This window comes from Mus musculus, chromosome 3 (assembly GCF_000001635.26).
Source record: "Mus musculus strain C57BL/6J chromosome 3, GRCm38.p6 C57BL/6J".
Classification (NCBI taxonomy): Eukaryota; Metazoa; Chordata; class Mammalia; order Rodentia; family Muridae; genus Mus; species Mus musculus.
The window spans coordinates 146,162,955-146,181,546 of record NC_000069.6 but is presented as its reverse complement, the minus strand read 5'-3'; the positions used below and the strand labels follow the sequence as shown (position 1 = coordinate 146,181,546).

The 18,592-nt window shown below is 46.1% G+C and overlaps 1 protein-coding gene across 8 annotated transcripts in view; it reads right to left on the bottom strand.

Moving 5' to 3' along the window:
- Mcoln2 (mucolipin 2) overlaps positions 1-18,592 on the bottom strand; it is a 45,719-nt gene that overhangs the window by 13,968 nt on the left and 13,159 nt on the right. For 6 of the 8 annotated variants that reach the window (XR_003954373.1, XM_011240209.3, XM_006501969.4 and 3 more), the window contains exons 2-8: positions 17,853-18,012; positions 11,442-11,615; positions 9,441-9,594; positions 6,006-6,090; positions 5,794-5,890; positions 4,937-5,036; positions 1,276-1,388 (exon numbers count right to left, since the gene is read on the bottom strand). Coding sequence is in view for 5 of the 8 variants with exons in the window: in XM_011240209.3 (XP_011238511.1) it covers positions 1,276-1,388; positions 4,937-5,036; positions 5,794-5,890; positions 6,006-6,090; positions 9,441-9,594; positions 11,442-11,615; positions 17,853-18,012 (883 nt within the window). In the remaining 3 variants the exon portion in view is untranslated. Of the gene's footprint in view, positions 1-1,275; positions 1,389-3,326; positions 3,397-4,936; positions 5,037-5,793; positions 5,891-6,005; positions 6,091-9,440; positions 9,595-11,441; positions 11,616-17,852; positions 18,013-18,592 lie in introns of all 8 variants that reach the window. The other 2 variants (XR_003954374.1, XR_003954375.1) reach the window with 1 other exon arrangement.

Genomic DNA, 18,592 nt, shown 5'->3' with positions numbered 1-18,592 from the left:
CATCTGCTAGATTAACCCAAACCCTGAGCACCTATGCTGTCCTTCCAAGAACACTAACACAGACTGTGTTCCAAATACTGCAAACTATGCCCTCATTTAAGCTGATTGATGGCAACCCCTTGAACTAGGATCCTCTTGTGGTCCAGATGAGGGTACTGTGTCCCCAATGCTGTCCCTGAACTTGGCAGAGAGGGACTTCAACCTTGGATACAGAATATCCAGAGGCCTGGAAGGCAGATATGAAGTAGATGTTTACAAAGTGAAAGCCAAGGGTCTGGAGAGATGTCTGCTTGAGAACACTGGCTGTTCTTCCAGAGGACCTGGGGTCAGCTCACAACTGTCTGTAGCTCCAGTTTCAGGAGATCTGCTGCCCTCTCCTGGCCTCTGGGGGCACCGCATGTACATGGTGTGCAGACACGCATGCATGCAAAACACTCAGACACACAAAATTAAAATATATAAATCTCAAAAAAAATAATAATTTAAAGTCAAAGTGGAAGTCGAGATCAAAGGAAATAGAACATGAGCCATTTCCTGCTCTGAAGTATTTCAGTGTCTTCCTGTTTCCCCTGACCCCAGTGGGACCCTAGATTCCCACCTCACGCCAGAATAACACACACAGTAAGCTGAAGTCAGTACACACTCCTGAGAAAACATACTTAAACAGCCAAAAAAAAAAAAAATTACAATGAAACTATTCAAGAAATCAAATCTAATTATTTGTGTTTCATTATAACCCATTTGCCTCCTCCTCAAAGTGAATTCTGACTTGAAGACAGAAAATGATGCAACCCACGCATGCTCTTAGGGTCATCCCTGAAATAAAATCTTCATTCTGGAAACCTCTAAACGCTTGAGAGATCACCACAAATACCTGTAGTTGTTAGCTCAACTTTAAGCCCAGGGAGTGGCACTATTAGAGGGTATAGCCCTGATGGAGTAGGTGTGTCCAGGTTGGAGTAGGTGTGTCCAGGTTGGAGTAGGTGTGGCCATGTTGGAGTGGGTGTGGCCATGTTGGAGTGGGCGTGGCCATGTTGGAATAGGTGTGGCCCTGTTGGATTAGGTGTGGCCCTGTGAGTGTGGGCTTTAAGACCCTAGGATAAGGATCCTAGCTGCCTGGAAGTCAGTATTCTGCTAGCAGCCTTAAGATGAAGATGTAGAACACTTGGCTCCTCCTGTACCATGCCTGCCTGGATGCTGCCATTTTATTCCCTTGATTTAGACAAATGCAGGCTGTTGGCTGAGTGGAGGGAGACAGGGGAGTTTCTCTCTTACCTTCCTCAGCCTCAGAGCAAGAACAATGGATCTCGTGCACAGGATAAGGGATGCCAGGCAGATCATAATGACGAACACATCAAACACCAGGAGGTAGTGAGTGCTTCTCTGAGCTGCAGAGCAAGGCAGAGTACAAATGGGAAGTACGCCTCGCACACATTGTGGAGAGTAGTCTTTTCAGCAAATGGTAGTCTGAAGGGAAATTCAAGGGAAAGACCCCTTTCTCTTGTTAAAGCGGCAACCATCAGAAGCAACAGCATACCGCACTCCACAGACAAGCCAACACACCCTGGAGGGAAGGGCCGTGCACTTACAAACGTAGGCGGTGTTAATCAACGCACTTAAGCTCTTTATAAATATTTACTGCAGAACAGAATCCAACAGAATGCAATCCCGTTGGGCTCCATTCAGAAGAGGCCACCATGGCCTGCGTTGCTTCACACAGCAACACAGACAATGAGTTCCCCTTATCAATTAAGAGAGCAAAGTTAAATGCCACACTGAGAGGTCCCACTTGTGCTCCTCTGTTTCAAGGTACACCGTCCTGCCAGAAGCCAGTCTGAGATGCCTTTCCTGTGTGTCAACACCAAGAAAGGAACTCAGGGACTGAGGAGTGAGTGAGTGAGTGAGCGAGCGAGCGAATGAGTGTTTGGAACGTACAGTGCGGGGGTGGGGGTTGCGGGGGGGACGGGACAAGAGAGGCTGATCTGTAAGTGTAGCTGCTCTTAGACTACATGGCCCCACATTGTGGCTGCTGCTCTCCCCGGCCTCACTATGACTGGATCGGTCTCCCTTGTCTCTGTTCCTGCCTAGGGGACCATCCACAAGCCACACACACTTGCATTTGGCCAGAGCCGTACTTCACACACACCTGCTCACATGATTTGTTTTAGGGGTCAAGTTTCAGATTTTTCTTTTTATTGATTAATTCTGCTGCTTGACAGCTTGATATGTTTATATAACGTACTCTAACCTCATGCCCTGTCCTCTCATCTCTCTCTCTCTTTCTTATCAATACCTAGTCCCCCCCCCACTCAGATTCGTGATCTGGTTTGTGACCCATCTGTGTGACCGTTGGCCAGAACATTGTGTCGGAGCCCGGAGGGTTGGAGCCTGGTGGGGTCACGAACGGGAAGCCACCAGAACGCAGTGGTTTCTGCCTCACTGAATCTGTGTTGCGTACAGCTCCTCAGTGTGCCGTAGGTCCCCTGAGCCCCTCCTCCACTCTTGTCTGACTGTCGACCCGCCTGGTCTTATGCATTCCCAGGGAAGGCCTTTGACTCGAAACTGCTGAGTCTGAGGACGAAATGTGTTTGAAATGGCTGTGGCTTGCCTAGAAGACATCATCTCACAGCCTCCCTCTTTTCCCCTCCACCACCTTCTCCCCCGACTCCTCCTCTCTCTGCTTCTTGGTTGTAGGTTAAGGTGTGAGCCCTCAGCTTAGGTCTCCATGTCTATGGTCTGCTGCCACGTCTACCTGTCATGATGGACTTTCATCCTGTAAGCCCCAATAAATTCTTCCTTCTCTAGGTCACCTTGGTCATGGTGTTTTATCTCAGCAACAACAAAAAAGTAACGAACACAGCAACCTATGCTGAATGTGAAGTAGTGGGAATTCTCCTGCCTCAGCTTCCCAAGTGTTGGGAACATCCAGCAGCCATAGATTGCTTACCCCACTGAAGCCATATTGCATTTCAGAAAGCTCTTCCAAATCTGAGTTTGGAAAACACTGGTTCAGAAATATGTCCTGCCACTCTGAGTAATGGCACACCCCACTCACTCCACCCTCCCAGATACCTGATGTGCACAGACGCTCTCCCACCATCTGCCTAAGGAACTCTGACTCGGGCTATCCAAGCTTACTAACTGTCAGCTCTGCAATAAATATATACCATTACATCTCCATCAGAGGGAGCCCTGCCCACCCCATTCTTCTAAAGCCTCGTGTGGCTGGCTATAAACTATAGTATATAAAATATAAGTTCTGGAGAGCAGAAGCGCACTCAGAGAAGGCTCCTTGGGAAGCAGATGTCTGTGAACGTGGACATTACCGGTTTTTGCTTTGAGGAGATGTGGATAATTGTAGATAACGCCAAGAGGAAGCAAGCAGCAGCTGGGAAGCTGGGTGAGAAGAGAGCATCAGAATACTTGGACAACAGCGGCCAGTGCCCACCAGGTGGCGCCTCTGGCCTCTCTTAGGCAGAGCTTCTCAGTCCACGGCTTCAAATGGAAGAGGCAGCACAACCCATCTTCTAAACTGGTTTCTAAACCTCATATTTTTAATGATTTTTAAAACCCCTTGATTTATTTTAAATTCATGTCTTCCTAGTGATAAGGTCGAGTTTCTAAGACATGGCCGTAAGAATCACATTTTAGGTCTGCTTCTCTCTGTTGGCCACAGGGGGGAGCAAGAGCTCTTCCGTTCTGGCATGCGTGGTGAGAGGATCATTGGGGAGCCATGAGGCACACGTCCAGTCTCACAGTGACTATTGCAAATCACAGTTTATATATGGCAAAGGTTACGTTCCCCCACACCACCAAGACATAGCTTCAGCCTTTACTTGGACCTGAGGACTGCCTTGATGGTGCTGGTCTTTGAGTATCTGCTGCGAAATAGAAAATCCATTTTATCAGGAACCCAATCTGTGTGCTTCCTTTAGAGGAATGACTGAAACCAAAGCTAGAAAAAAAAAGAGAAAACTTCGAAATCATCAGCCGTTGTACAGCTGAAAAGGAATGAGTCACCTGTTGGAATAAAAAACCACGTGACTCATATTTGTCTTTCTGGTCATCTGGCCCAAGTGAGTTCGTGTAAACGGAGCTTGCCAGTTCACCACACTCAGAGACATCGCCCTGACCACTAATAATCAAAGCAGGATGCACATATCTTACACTCCTCTTTTGAGACAGGAACACCCTCCCCCACAAAGTGGTTTAGGCTGGTCTTGAAGTCAAAATCTCCCAGTTTCTTCCTGCATAGCTGAGATTACAGTACATGATGTCATCGCTAGCTCAACAAGGCTATTTAAGCATGTGGACCATCGGGTGACGGAGGAGATGTCCCCGTGTTTATTCAAGATGCACCCTGAGGTCTCCACTCTTCTCCTTTGTCCAAGGCTTGGATCAGAACATACCTCCTCCGAGAATTCAGGATTCCCACTGAGCTCGGTCAAAATGATCATTTCCCTTCCTACTCAGACCTTCCATACTTCCCTGGCTATGGCTACCCATAGCACCCCAAGGATCTGGTCACATAGATGTCCCTCCCTAAGGCCTCTCCTCGCTGATGAGTTGCGGAGCAACTCTGATGACTTCTGCTCCCAGCATTCGGCACCAACCCCCTCAATAAGTACAGCCATTGCTCTTGCTTTGTAGAGAAAACTGCTAAGACAGAGAGGCCAAGCAATAGGTCCAAGCCTCCAGCCGTGGCTCACAGAACCAGAATGCAAACCCAGGCCATCTTGCTGCAAAGGCGAACTGCGTAAACCACTGACTCAAGAAACAATAAACACTTGCTGACTTGGACCACTCGCTCAGGACTAGCGTTTGAACTGTTTTTCTGAAACGTTTTCCCCACCACCTTCCATACGAATCACGTGGGTTCCCTAAGCCCCCCAAACCTCCTCTAACCCACAGACAACAGGCTGAACGGTACACTTACTAGACCCAGATATGTTCATGTTTTTACACTCTTCGATGTTGGCCTCGCTGTTGAGATAGATTTTGATTTTCCCACTGTGGGCTGTGTTGTCGAAGGTAATCTAGAGACAGAAACAAAGAGGTTATAGTCCAACGAGGCGGGGTGGGGTGGGGGTTGTCAGGTCAACTACTTACAAAAGTCATCAGTACCCAGATAGAACTCTGATACAGAGATCACAGGGATGAAAATGCCTCTGCACGTGGGTTCTGGTCCAGCTGCTGTTACTGTGGTAAAACTCTGGTCAACTCCAGCAGGAACTGGAGAACACGCCCCAGAGGAAGTCCTGCTTACTGGCTTGCTGACAGCTTTCATTCAGCCTGCTTCTTGGTCCAGCCCAGGACCCATTGTCCAAGGATAGAAGAGCCTCTCCTGCATCAATCAGTAGCCAAGAAGATGCCCCACTGAGATGTTCACTGGCCAGTCTGATCTGGGTAGTCCTTCAGTGGACACACCCTCAGGACACCATGGGCTATGTCAGGCTGACAGCCGAAGCTAACTGGGAGAATTTAGTTATATATTTTTTAATGATTAAAAAACTATAGCATAAAGGATGAAAGTTTTCTGTGGGTGCTGGGGATTTGAACTCATATCCCCATGTTTTATGTATCAAGCCACCTTCCCAGCCCAAGAATAGGGTTTTAGAGAGTTGGAAAGGGTTGGATCCATCTTCACAGGGAACAGTCTCTAGATGGGTACCACACCATCACTGAAGCAGTTTCCAGTACAACAGTATCTAACATCTGTAGCTGAAGGGCTTACCCTCCACTACAAAGTTGCAGGGAGTGAAACAGAGGCTGACATCACACAAAAACACTTGCCGTATTCTGAAAGAGGTAACAGTCCGGTATCTCTCGGGAATGAACTGCCTGTAGGTCAATTCCTTTGAGGGCAAAGGAGATATCAACTTGCACGAGCCTAAATAAAATACAGTAAAAGGTACAACTGTCAGCGTCACTATCCTAGTGTCCGTGCCCCCGCCCACCGCCCCAGGCCTCCTCTCCTGGGTATTGAGACTTGACATTGTGTTTACCGATAAAAATCCAGCCTGAAGAAAGATGTCTGTGCCCAGTCCTCGGGTTCCGTGGTGAGCACCTGAAGGTCCAGGTGAATGCAGTCTAGAGCAACGGACAGACAGACAGGGAATGGTCACTCCTGGCCAGAGTCTGATGCTGAAATGAGTCCAGCAGCCATGTGATGAGAAGCAGGACCCTAGGAACGCCTCAAAACGGCTGTCAGAAAATATCAACTAATTACCACATGGAGCACGGTCACCCTTCAGTAGAGAAGCCGGCAGGTGCCGCTTTCACCCAGGGACCACGTTAACATTGTCAGTCTCGAACAGAAGCAGGCTTCAGATGCCTCCTGCTACGATGCTCTGGGATACAATGTTTCTTCCCCAGCTGCAGTTGTGATTAAACAAAAATGCCCGGCAGAGGAAGTTCTTCTCCTCTATATTGTAGCGTTCAGGAGAGAACAGATGGAGGCGTTCGGGAGAGAGGGGCAGGAACTCTGTGAGTTCCAGGTTAGCCTTGTCTTGGTTCACATAGCAAGTTCCAAGCCAGGCAGGACTACAGAGCCCACCCATAAAGATTAGCCTCTGAACAGCGTGGCCCTGTATCATTGCTTCACAGGACAACGAGGAGATCCAGAGGTAAGCACTAGCAAGGTCATGGAGACCTGGTCGTGGAACTGTGTGACATCCACGCTGCTCTGCTCTGCTGTCTCTAGTATGGAGAGGTCTGGACCTAGAGCAAGCTGGCTTCCCATGGGTTCTCTGGATCTCTCTGCTCTCATAACATGAACTCCTAGCTTAAGTCATACTTTAAGTATAACGGGCTTAATAAAAATGTGCTATGCTGGGCCAAACACAGGGCACAGAACTGAACAGACGATTCCATGAAACAGCGTGTTACAGGCAAAGTGCTGTGGCCACGTATGTTATCTGGTTAATGAATTGTGCTCTTTAATCCTCAATGCAAACTGATGGCATGTTATAGGTAAATAAACCAAAGCACAGAAGTCAAGAAACTTTCGTATGGTTGCACAAGCATTTGCTGTCTATCAAGATTTAGACCCACCCATTCTTGCCTCTCCATCCGGAGCCGAGACTGACCCTTCTTCTTCTTGATTTTAGGTTCCTTTTCTTGCATACATTGGCAGAAGCCTGCTAATGAGTAACCACGCATGGGTTAATCTTACACACCGGAGGAAGCTCCTTGACTTTCCCCTGAGCTACTGAGAGAATAATCCTCCCATGTGCTCAATGCCAACGACTGCCTATGTAGCCAGCTCATTTGCTGGGCTAGCCTCAGATCCAACTCACAGATAAGTGTGCGTCGATAAACGAAAACCAAAACTCCACTTGGTCTACCCAGCAGTTTTGCGAGTGGAGCTTCAGCCCAATGGGTGGCTGGCAAGATGGGCGTTGTTTGGATTGGAACACTGGAGTCTGATTTACTATGTAGCCAAGGGAATGTCACGTTTGTGAGCGGCTGAGATAGGACAACATCTCCTTAACCACAACCACATCCCAAGTGAGTCGAATGTCATCAGGTTTACACTGTCTGGAGGCGCCAGCGTTGTGTAAAATCAACCCGCATTTACCTCATTAGTAGGCTTTCTCTAATATATGCAAGAAAATTAAGTATCAGATAACTTTTGAAATCTTCATACCTTTTAATACACTGACGGACTCTTTTGACAAGTTATATTAATAAGGTCAGAGGATGCAATGAATACAGTTAGGTAATCTCGATTCAGGTCAAATTCATGGTCAACCTCTCTCCATTTACTCTGAAATATTCCATACACTTACAGAAAGGAAATGAGCGATGTCACCACTGAGGAATATGTAAGCCCTGGTTTTCAGTCCTGTCCGTCTGCCTGGGCCATTCATATTGACTTTGGCCACATTTCTTTAAGCAATTTTCCCAGAAAATTTAATCAGGAAAAAACAAATATGCACGGCATATGCAGGGCTGACAAGCAGTCGTGTGGTACATCCCACTTGAGTGTCACAGTTTCAGGAGGAAAGTGGCAGAACCAACTTTCAGCCCCAGCTGTGAAGTGCTCCCATGTCATGGGAGACTTGGCTGAGCTCAGGAAGAGATTCCAAGTGAGCCAGGATTGAGCCTAGCTGCCTGCTGGGTAGCTATCCATCCGGCCTTGGGCCTTGAGGGCTGCTCACCAGGGTGTGCTAAGACTCAGAAAGCTAAGGCAACTTACAGGACTCCTCAGGAAAATCTGAAAGTTACAAGCCACGGAGCCTTCTGAGGTCATGAAAGTGTGAACACTTGCTGGTCAGGTGATCCCTTAGTGGAACAGGGGCCTGTTGGATGTCGCCTTTGAAAGCTATCACCCCTACTGGGCAGGCTTTCCACAGGATGCAGCTGCCCTGAGTCACAGAGACTTCTGTCAGTAACCCTGACCAACTCATTGGCTCACTTAGCTCCTGGCGGGTGAAGTCAGCTCTCTGGTCTGTCACTGGTGCCCTATCTGGGAGGAATATACACTCGTTCACTTCTCCCTACAAAAGCCACACAACTACCACACATGTCTCAGGTGAGCAAGGCTGCAGGGCACAAAGACCAGGAATGTTCAGTGGTGGTGGATTCCCCTCCCCAAGATGGCCTCTAATAGCAGCCTGGAAGCCAGACACTGCATGGGTCAATATGACCTAGTGACTACTTTCAGGATCCAGAGCCCAGGACACACTTGTTCACACATGGATTCTGACTGGCCAATTCAAAGAAACAGGTAAAATCTCCACCCTGTGAGGGGTCCTCTTATGTTATCAAAGGACCTCAAGATCAGATTTAAAAATATGGCTGAACAGACTACATCACGTAACTAAAGCCCACCCCACTCCTGGGACCCCTCCTCGTGAATTGCCAGGTGCTTGAAGGACAAATTGGGTTTAGCTTTGGCACTCCATGGCAGGAAACAAACAGTGAGTGCCTTGGGTTTGTTGACTGAATAGCAAACTTTCAGTCTTAAAGCACACACTGTGTGCTCACACATCCTTTTACATATTTAACCGAATGGCACAAAGTCACTCTACATGGTTAGCTGGGAAGTTTTTGTAAGGTAATCTCCCAAGAGAAAGAATAATAATTATGAACCATAATTCACCTTTGAAAAACTGTGTATTTTATAAACAGTAAAGCAGGTATGGTCACAACAGCGGTTCTGGCACATGGGAAGTAGAAGCAGAAGGATCGGTGGCTAAGAGCACTCACTGAAGAATTTTCAAATGTACTAAAGAGACACATCAAAGAGAAACAGTTCTCTCTTCCCATCTCCCAGAGCACGGGGTGGTTTCCTGAGCCAAGGCTTTTGGAGGCAGCTGAGAAAAAGATAGCCTGTGTCAGGGGAGCCTGCTCCACTGAGTTGCCAGCACATGGGAGACATTTTGCTCGTCACAGGAAATGACAAAGTCACACGATGAAACAGTCACTGCTGTTACCTGTCTCAATGTCACTGTCAATGTTCAGGGTCTCGTTAGAAGAAAACATGGCCCCTGTCTTGTAGTGCTGCTTACAGACCTTCAAGCCAGTTCTATTGTCTTCACTTTCTCCATAACCAAGGGTTGCCAGGGAAATATTCTTCAGATGACGATACTGTTTTTAAAAAACACAGTTAAATAATAGTTAAATAAACACAGGGGTTCTCAAAAGCCACAAATCCTACCATACGGAATGCGCTTTCAGCGCTTTTATTGCTTATGCGGTGCTTTTGGGGAGCAGTGTCCAGCTTCACACAGCACAAAGGCATTTTCTTCAGCACAGGGACACACCGCCTCATAGAAAGCTACACCACACCAATATCCTTCAGGACACTGCCATCTTCCTCCCAGCTGAAACCAAGGGCTCACTCCTCTCCCAGACTTTATCTCATATGTGGTCCCTTGGCTCTTCCTGTAAAACCCAACCAGCCTCCAGGCACTTCCCAGAGCCTGAGGGCATTCTACTTCTGGTCGGTTATTTCTCTCTTCCTGGACTCCATCTCTATCAACTTGGTTCACTAATTCAAATCGTGGTAAGATGTCACCACTCCCATGAGGTGGTGACTTAGCTCCTCCTAAGTGAGACTCCCTCCGTGAGCTCATGAAATTTGTTAACCATCACCTCATATTATACCTAATAGTTATAACACAATTAATTATATGTCAGTTAAAACAATAAAATCCAGTGAAAATTCAAAACTGCAAATATCCTTCTTATATCAGAATTTCCCCCCCCTCTCCTTCCTTGGTTCACTGAGGACTGCAGATGTCACAGATCACGTTAACATGACTAACATTCTTACATTAACACAGTTCTGTGGCTGGCTGCCTTCACTACTAGGGCCTTACTAGACTCCATCTTCATTGCTCTGACTTCACTAAGAAACATTTACTATGTTACAGAAATGTTGCAAACAACTACTAATAGTTTCAAGAATATTAAATAATAATAATTAATAATTAATAATAATAATAATAATAGAAGCTAAGCATGGTGGAACAGGGCTTTAATGCCAGCACTCAAAAGGCAAAAGCAGGTGGATCTCTATGGTTTTTTAGGCTGGCCTGGTCTACATAGCAAGTTCCAGGCCAGCCAAGGCTACAAAATGAGACCCCATCTCAATAAAACAAAACCTTATCAAGTAGGCTAACAATTAAAAATTTTAGTCTTACAACAATTCCAAGACCCTGTGACTTCTCCCATGGCCTTCACATGCTGTGTTTACCAATCTTAAACTATTAAAACATGGTCTTCACCCAATTTTAATCAAGGTCCCTCTTCATGAAAGGACTCCCACCCTACCACAGGCACCACTAAGTATGGTCAAAGGAATTTCTTCCTTAACGCTGCCAGCAAGAAACTCAGCTGTGCTTAGTAGCATGTTTTGGGTTCTCTTCCATTAATGAACCAACCTTCAATATTATATGTCTTATTTGTCTTCATTTACCTAGCTTTCCCTTCTAGACAGGCCAGGATTTCATCTGCTACGTCATCAATGTGTAGTACTTACCAAATACCAGGAACCCAAATATTTATTGAATTTATGATAAGGGGGACACTACTCCTAAATATATTCTTCAGTTCTGCCAACTTTACACTGTATCAAATCCCATGTCCTTAATACTTGCTAGGATTATTAATGCTATGACGTCATATTTCAGACCACCACAGACTTTCAGATTTGGTTACAAACCTACACCAAACCTGATTTTATAATCCCTTAACTCTTTGTTCTAAGGTAATTTCCCCAAAGTAGTAGTTCTAAATCAATACACTAAAAAGGGTTAAAACCCAAGGAAACAATTTAAATGAACAAGTTCTACTAATATTACTTGAAGGAATAGAAAAGGCCTCAACAGGCTATATGAAATTTATATGAGGTAATAATATGTATTGGTTTGTTAAGAAGACACAGTCACATATCTATATAGTGTTTAAAGTAGGTCATTTAAAACACTTGCCTGCTTTATAGCAAAAAAGATGCTCTCATAGGTGTTCTCCTGAGTGTATATGCTACAGCTGTAGTCATCTTCATCAACTCCAGAAAATCCTTTCAAAAACAAGTGCTTAAAAGCAACAGTGTTATCTTCTTTGAAAGCCACCACCAACTGGTTACTTAAGCCAAACCGAACAAGCTAGGAAAGAAAACAGGAATGTGACTTTTACCACTTACCAGGGAAAGAAAATGACTTCTGATACTCATCAATTCTCTACTCTAAGCATCTGAGGGGAAAAAAAAATATATCCATCCCTTAATTTACACATGAAAAGCAATGATGACAAAAACAGGAGCCACAGAAGAGAACTACCTCATGGCGCTACATCAGCAGTTCTCGGTATAGGACTATGTGAGGACTCAGAAAACATTCCAAAGGCTGGGTTTAGACATGCTCAGGACCTTGCGCTGAAGAAGCAGCCTTAAAACCTCTCCCGGCTATCTTTGGAAAGACAGACTTGTCACATGCTTCTCTGTCTCATTGAGCAGGGAAAAGCAAATGACTCTAGAAAGGACAGTTGACTCCACACTGGGGACTTTGCTCCAGGATGTCTTCCACCCTTCAGGATGTCTGCTCCCTTATAAATCACTTACTGCTAGGCATAGCAATCAGTCCTGATATACCAGCATTCAGGGGACAAAGGCACAAGAGTTTCCATGAGTTCAAGGCCAGCCTGGTTATACAATGAGATCCTGTTTCAACATCCTCTTCCCAAAATTGTGGATTTACTGTCAAAGTTAAAGACTCAAAGGCTCTCTTCATCAGGAGCAAAAGTTTTTCTCTTAGACTCCATAAATGGGAAAAACAGCTAGGACCAAAGCTTTAAAAGAAACCAGGAGCCTGCACACAACATTCATGCACCCATGCACACAGGCATGCTCCCCCTTCACACACATAGTGCATATGTGCACATACCTGCAATGCATGTCACACTCTGTCACAGAGTGTGTACTTGCATTCAAAGCTACACACACACACACACACACACACACACATGCACACGCACACACACACACACGCACACGCACATGGCTGCACACATGCCTTCACCCCTGTATTCAGTCACACAGATCATACAATCATTCAAAGCTCCACCCCCATGCACATACGTATACAAGCAAGTGTAGCAGACATCAGCAAGCCTACCTCACACCCCATTCCCACTTCCCCAAGCTGTCTTATAAGTCAAGACTCCAGAGTGTTTCACTTGGGTGCTCACCCAGCTAAATCATCAGGACCCCTTGAACTGTGTCTCATGTATAAAATCAGGAGAGTGGACTGGGTGGCCCTGACAATTGTCACATCCTGTGTCTTTCACCTTGCTATAGCCACACAACGATGTACAAATCAGTTCAGCCACTGAAACTAACAGAGCTGGCAGAAGGCTTCCCAATGGCTCACAGTTTTAGTTTTCATATTTTGTCTGGTTGGGCTTTCCTCTGTGTGTGTGTGTGTGTGTGTGTGTGTGTGTGTGTGTGTGTGTGTGTGTGTGTGTTTGAATGCATGTGCATATGTGTGTGGAGACCTGGAGGTTAACACTGGGCATTTTTTGTGACCATTCGCCACCTTATATATTTAAGTAGAGTCTGTATTGGGAGGTTCCCAATTGGCTCTTGATTTGTCGATAGAGAAGGCTAGGGGGCCAGTCGCTGGGTTGAAGGTACAGGTGGGACTTCCTGGTCTGAGGAGGAAAAAGCAGATGCAAGAAGGAGAGGGGCTTTTCGTGCCATGCTTTGGAGAAAGAAGAATGCAACAATCATGTAAGATCTTGGGGAGAGCTGGGGCCTGTGGCCTCCGCTACAGATGGGTGGCCAAGGGTGTTGGTCAGGGACTAGCTGGGACTAACCACTAAGTTTAGGGCAAGTGAAGAAACAGGAATAATAAATTGGTAAGGGCATGCTTTTCCAGGAGGGAGATTCTGCGCCCAGCAACTGTGCCTAGAAGTCAAGTTATAAAGTAACAAGCTATGGATGAGTGTTTTTTATCTATAGATTCAAGGATCTTGGGTGTGAGCTGGTAGCGTGACCCCTTCTGGAGCAAATGAGGGTGGAAAGGGAAGCCTGGTTGGGCTGGTGGTGGCCAATGCTGGAGTTGTGCTGGGTAGGACAGGGGAGGCCAGGAGGGGCTGGAGCGTTTTAAATCTGCATGAAGCACGTTTTGGTTCTCACGTGAACCCAGAGCTCGCCAGTTTGATCTGAGGCACCCCTGTCTCTGCCTCCCATAGCAGGAGGGTTACAGGCAGTCTGCTCTGCCTTTCTACCTTTACTCACAAAGGTGTTTGGAGTCAGAACCCTGGTTCTCACAGTTTCACATGGACACGTTACCCAGTAAACACGGTTCCAGTCTTCTGTAACCCACTGGATCCATTCAGGGTTGAATGTGGCAATATATTTTGTTCATTCTTAAAAGACTGAATGAATAAAACTCTAGTCACTGTGCTTTCAGCAAATGCAATAGGCCGAGACTCATGCTAACAGCTTCAGTTGCATTGTCTTGCCCACTGCTACAACCACCCTGGTTATCATGTTACCGCTAGAGCCCACCCTCTGCTTCGCATAGCTCCTAACTGGATTCTAATAACTAGTACTTTACACAGCTAATAACTTCATGAAATTGCCCTCCCTCAGCCACCCAGCTCCGAAGCTTTTTATTGTGCCACATAAGCCACACCTTCCTAAAAAGTTTAAAATGTCACCAGGTCACATCCCTCAAGTACCAATAACTGAGCAGTTACTAGAAACACAGCTTCTAAGAAAAACGTTAGATAAAATACCTGAGTCTATTCCAGCCGGTACTGAAAAGCCACACCATCTAAAGCCAAATTCTCCTGACATGTGATGTTGTCAGTGGCACCTACAGGTGATGTCAGTGAAAGTCAGGCTGGTTTTTTGAAAGCTAAAATAATAAACTAGGGAACCCACACAGGGCTGTTTGGGAGATGTGGAAGAGGCCAGCCCCTCCCGACAGCCTGAGCAGTGGCCCTTGGATGAAACTCTTCAGCCATTGTGTGCAGACTGGTTCTTCTCCATGCTGGGGCACAGTGAGAGTGAGATCGTGCACTGAACAGTCATTTATCAGGGAGTACTGGGCAGTGTGTGTGTGTGTGTGTGTGTGTGTGTGTGTGTGTGTGTGTTGCATCTTCACTTAACTCCCCCATTACACTGAACTCCAACAGGAAGTGGGCTTTCCCCCTCTTTTTTTCGTAGCATCAAAGAATCAGAAAGGGAATGGATTCCCAACTGTCACCATCAAACAGATGAAACACCACTGTACACATGTACAACCTGAAGTCAGGCCACAGACTCAGGCATATACATTTAGAAAGCGTCTGAGGGTCTGAACACATCTGCTTGACGCGAAGGCCTGTTCATTCTCTCGCCCTCCTTGCCACACTCTGCCAAATGCTGCCAGCAGACTCTACACACAGGGAAAGTCGACGCTCCCCTCCCAAGCTCACAGTGAAGCAGAAAGATCACAAAGTGTATGTGCAGGGAATGGAGGAGCTGATCAGGAGAGGGGCATACACTTGGTTGATATTTAAAGCCATGGTCTTGTTGAAACCTAAAGCCGTCAACACAGAGCTGAGATGGTGGCCTTGTGACCTCTGCCAGGAACCTCCCTGTCTGGGATGAGGAACAGGAAAGTTTCCCGACCCTCCTGTCCCTGGAACAAATCAACTTCTTTACACGCAGGTCAGCATCACCAGTGAATGGGCTAAAACTGCCAACACTTCTCTAAGGAGAGAAGATCCTGAGGGGGAAATGGCATAATAGACTCAGACCTTGACAGAACCAAGCTTGCCTGTGCAGCAGGAGGGAGGTGGTGTTGACTAGATGACTTTGTTTTCAAAAAGGAAATGACAGCAAGAAAAATGATCCCCATGCCACTAAACTAGATCTCCCGATTTACTGAGAACAAGAACCAACACACACACACACACACACACACACACACTCGTTAAATGTAGTCTGGCAAATGCAGTCATTGTAAAATCAATGTAGGAGAAAACATGCTGTGTCCAAGAAAAGCAAGATCGCAGTCTGATTGGTGTGAGCGATGTGATGGAAAGATTGAAACTCGGGAGAGACTGCAGGTGCTTCCCTGAGATCATAAGTCGCTGCAGAACACAGCATCTGCTTTTTTTGTATTTTTACACCTAAAAAACTTCCTGTTCTGAAACCCTGACTAAATGCCTCTTATCTCTTCAGAGTCACTGACATAGGTAGTCTTCCTACCTGTGAACCTGGAAGACAGAACCTATATCCAGGAGAAGACAGCAGGAGAGGACAGGAGTACAGTCTCCCCGGGTTCAGATCCCAGATCCCCGGGGCACTAATGCAAGGGCTGTAAGGAAATTATTGAACCCTTTGGTCTCAAGTTTCCTTGTCCATGAAAGGGAGATTCTAGCTGAACCCATTTCACATGTTTGCAGAGAGAATCAACTGAGCTAGCACACATCAAAACCTCCTTGTGTCTGGTAGCGGCAAGCACTAACCTGTGAGCTATCAGCAGTATAAGGTACCTACAGTGTGTCTCTAACTCAGTGCCCTGCAAATGACGTCTCCTTTGTGGTTTAAACTGGAGAGAGGAGTGGAGAGAAACAGGGCTCAGTGGCTAAGAACACTTGCTGCTTTTGCAGAGGACCAGAGTTTGGTTCACAGCACCCACACTGGGCAACTCAACCAGGTTTAATGCCAGCTCCAGGAGATCTGATGTCCTCTGTGGTCTGCACAGGCACTGTGCCCACGGGTGTATGCTCACAGGCACTGCAACAAAAATTCAATCAAATCTGAATCAGAGGTAAGAGACTGCGCTAGAGGAAGAACTGTGAGACCAGGAAAAGCTTGAGTAGGTAGCATTTGGAAGAGGGGGTCAATGGGATGGAGCGGATCAGGACTCAGAAAGTTTAGTTAAAGACTATTGGTTTTTATGCCTATGTGAGCTACAATTTTAGTGATAGAACTAAATTAAATCATCAAAACTGAAGCAAGTTAGAAAACTGGTAAGTAGTGAACTAAATCATTTCTTTACCTTTTAGGAATAATAATAAAGAGGACCTTAATTTATAGGTCACCAAGACTAAAATTTGAAAACCAAGAATGCAAAAGTGTAAAAAATGTCATCCTTACCACACAGGCCCCTGATCCTGGTCTTAGTGCTTCTGAAGTGACTGTTTCCCTTTTTCTCATCCTCCCTCCCTCCCTCCCTCCCTCCCTCCTTCCCCCTTCCTCCCTCCCCCTTCCTTCCTCCCTCCCTCCCTTCCTTCCTTCCTTCCTTCCTTCCTTCCTTCCTTCCTTCCTTCCTTCCTTCCTTTTGTTTTTAAAATTATTTTTATTTTGTTTTAGTCCATTAGTGTATATGAATGTTTTGCCTGAATGTATGTCTGCACGCAACATGCATGCCTGGTACCTACAGAATCCAGAAGAGAGCATCAACTTCCCTAGGTCTGGAGTAATATATGGCTATGAGCCACCATGTGGTTGCTGGGAATTGAACTTGGGTCTCTGGAGGAGCAGCCAGTGCTCTGAATCTCTGTGCCATCTCTCCAGCCCTGTGGCTTTTCTTAACGCTGGATGTGCTGGCACAGCATGCCACACAACTCAAAGAGCCTGCTCGCTCGCTTACGAACTCAGAGCAAAGCTGCAACTGCTCTTACTGAAGAAGCTCTCTTGTGTCCAGATGGAGGCGTCCTTTAAATCCTTCATATTAACACTCCAGAAAAATCATCCACACACTTTTGGATTGATGGTTTCAGTAGATAGTGTACCAGTGGACCCAAAGACCCCAAGTCGGTACTGTTTGGTTTTTTTCCAGACATGTGTGTTTCCAATGTAACCACCTGCAGAGAAGTTGCCACAGAAGAGTTCAATGCAACAGCCCAGCAGCTAAATGACAGCCCTAATGACCACTTCCACCATGGTAATGTGACCTTATATCAGCAGTATGACCTTATATCAAGGTCCAAATGTAAATAAAGCTCAAGCACTCTTGACAAAGCCCAGTAGTTAGCACTTCCTTGGGCACAGTGCTACCAATAAAAGAAGAATTTAGCAATTTCTGTGTTCGAAACTTTTAAAAACATTTTAAATAAGATCTGATGGATTTTTGAGAACACCTTTGACACCTGTGAACCTCACATGGATTAGAGATGGGGGAATTTAGAAACTCCCTTCTGTGTGAACCTTCTCTTATCTGGTTTTTATGGAGACGTAGCCTCTGTTTATCAAAACCAGATCATCTGAATTGAACTTCAACCTGCGCTCTGCCCTCTGGAAGCAGTTTGATTTTAGTTTCGTGAACTTCAGTGGTATGAGTCTTGCAGACTAATAAGCAAGTACAGGATACTGCAGAGGAAAGAGTAGTGGTGTGCGTTACCTGTGTGGTTACCATGACTATCTTCAATATCTGCAAGCCCAGTTTCCACGGGATCTGACGTCTGGCTCGGTACTTCTCACAGGGACTCATGAAGTAGAACTTCAGGTCTTCCCTCAGACACTCTTCCCTCACCTCAGAATCGAGAGACGCCATCGCAGATCTGCCAGAGAAGACAGGTTTTCAATACCCCGCAACAGCCTGCTTCTCACAGAACTCCTGACCTGCACCTCCTGTTCATATACGTCACCCTGTTTGTTCCACAGACACAAAACTCTCAGACCAGTGAAGCCCTAGAAATCCAAAAGAGCTTTCCACTCCTTTGCCGCCTGCCTTTGCACTTAACCACCCAGTTCACTCAAAATGCCTATTAGCAGAACCCAAAATGTTGTCTGCCATTTTCTGCATCTTGATGTACAATGCCTCCTGTTCCTAAAGAGTTAGGAGAAAGTGTGTGGGTGAAAGGGAGGCTAAGACTGGAAACGTGAGCGTTTCTCTATGTGAGAGTGTGTTATACCAATGCAAACATGATGGGAAGCTATCAGGAACTTTGGGATTGAAATAATTGGCATTTGATCTAGGGCAGTGGAATTAAACTATGGAAGAATTAGAGAATCTCTTTCTATGACTCTGAGAAGGAGTAAATCCTCCATTTATGAATCAATATCAATGCTTACAAGACCCCAGAAGAGAGAGCTGCAGGGCATAGGTATAATTGGGACACATTATATAGGTGCATGCAA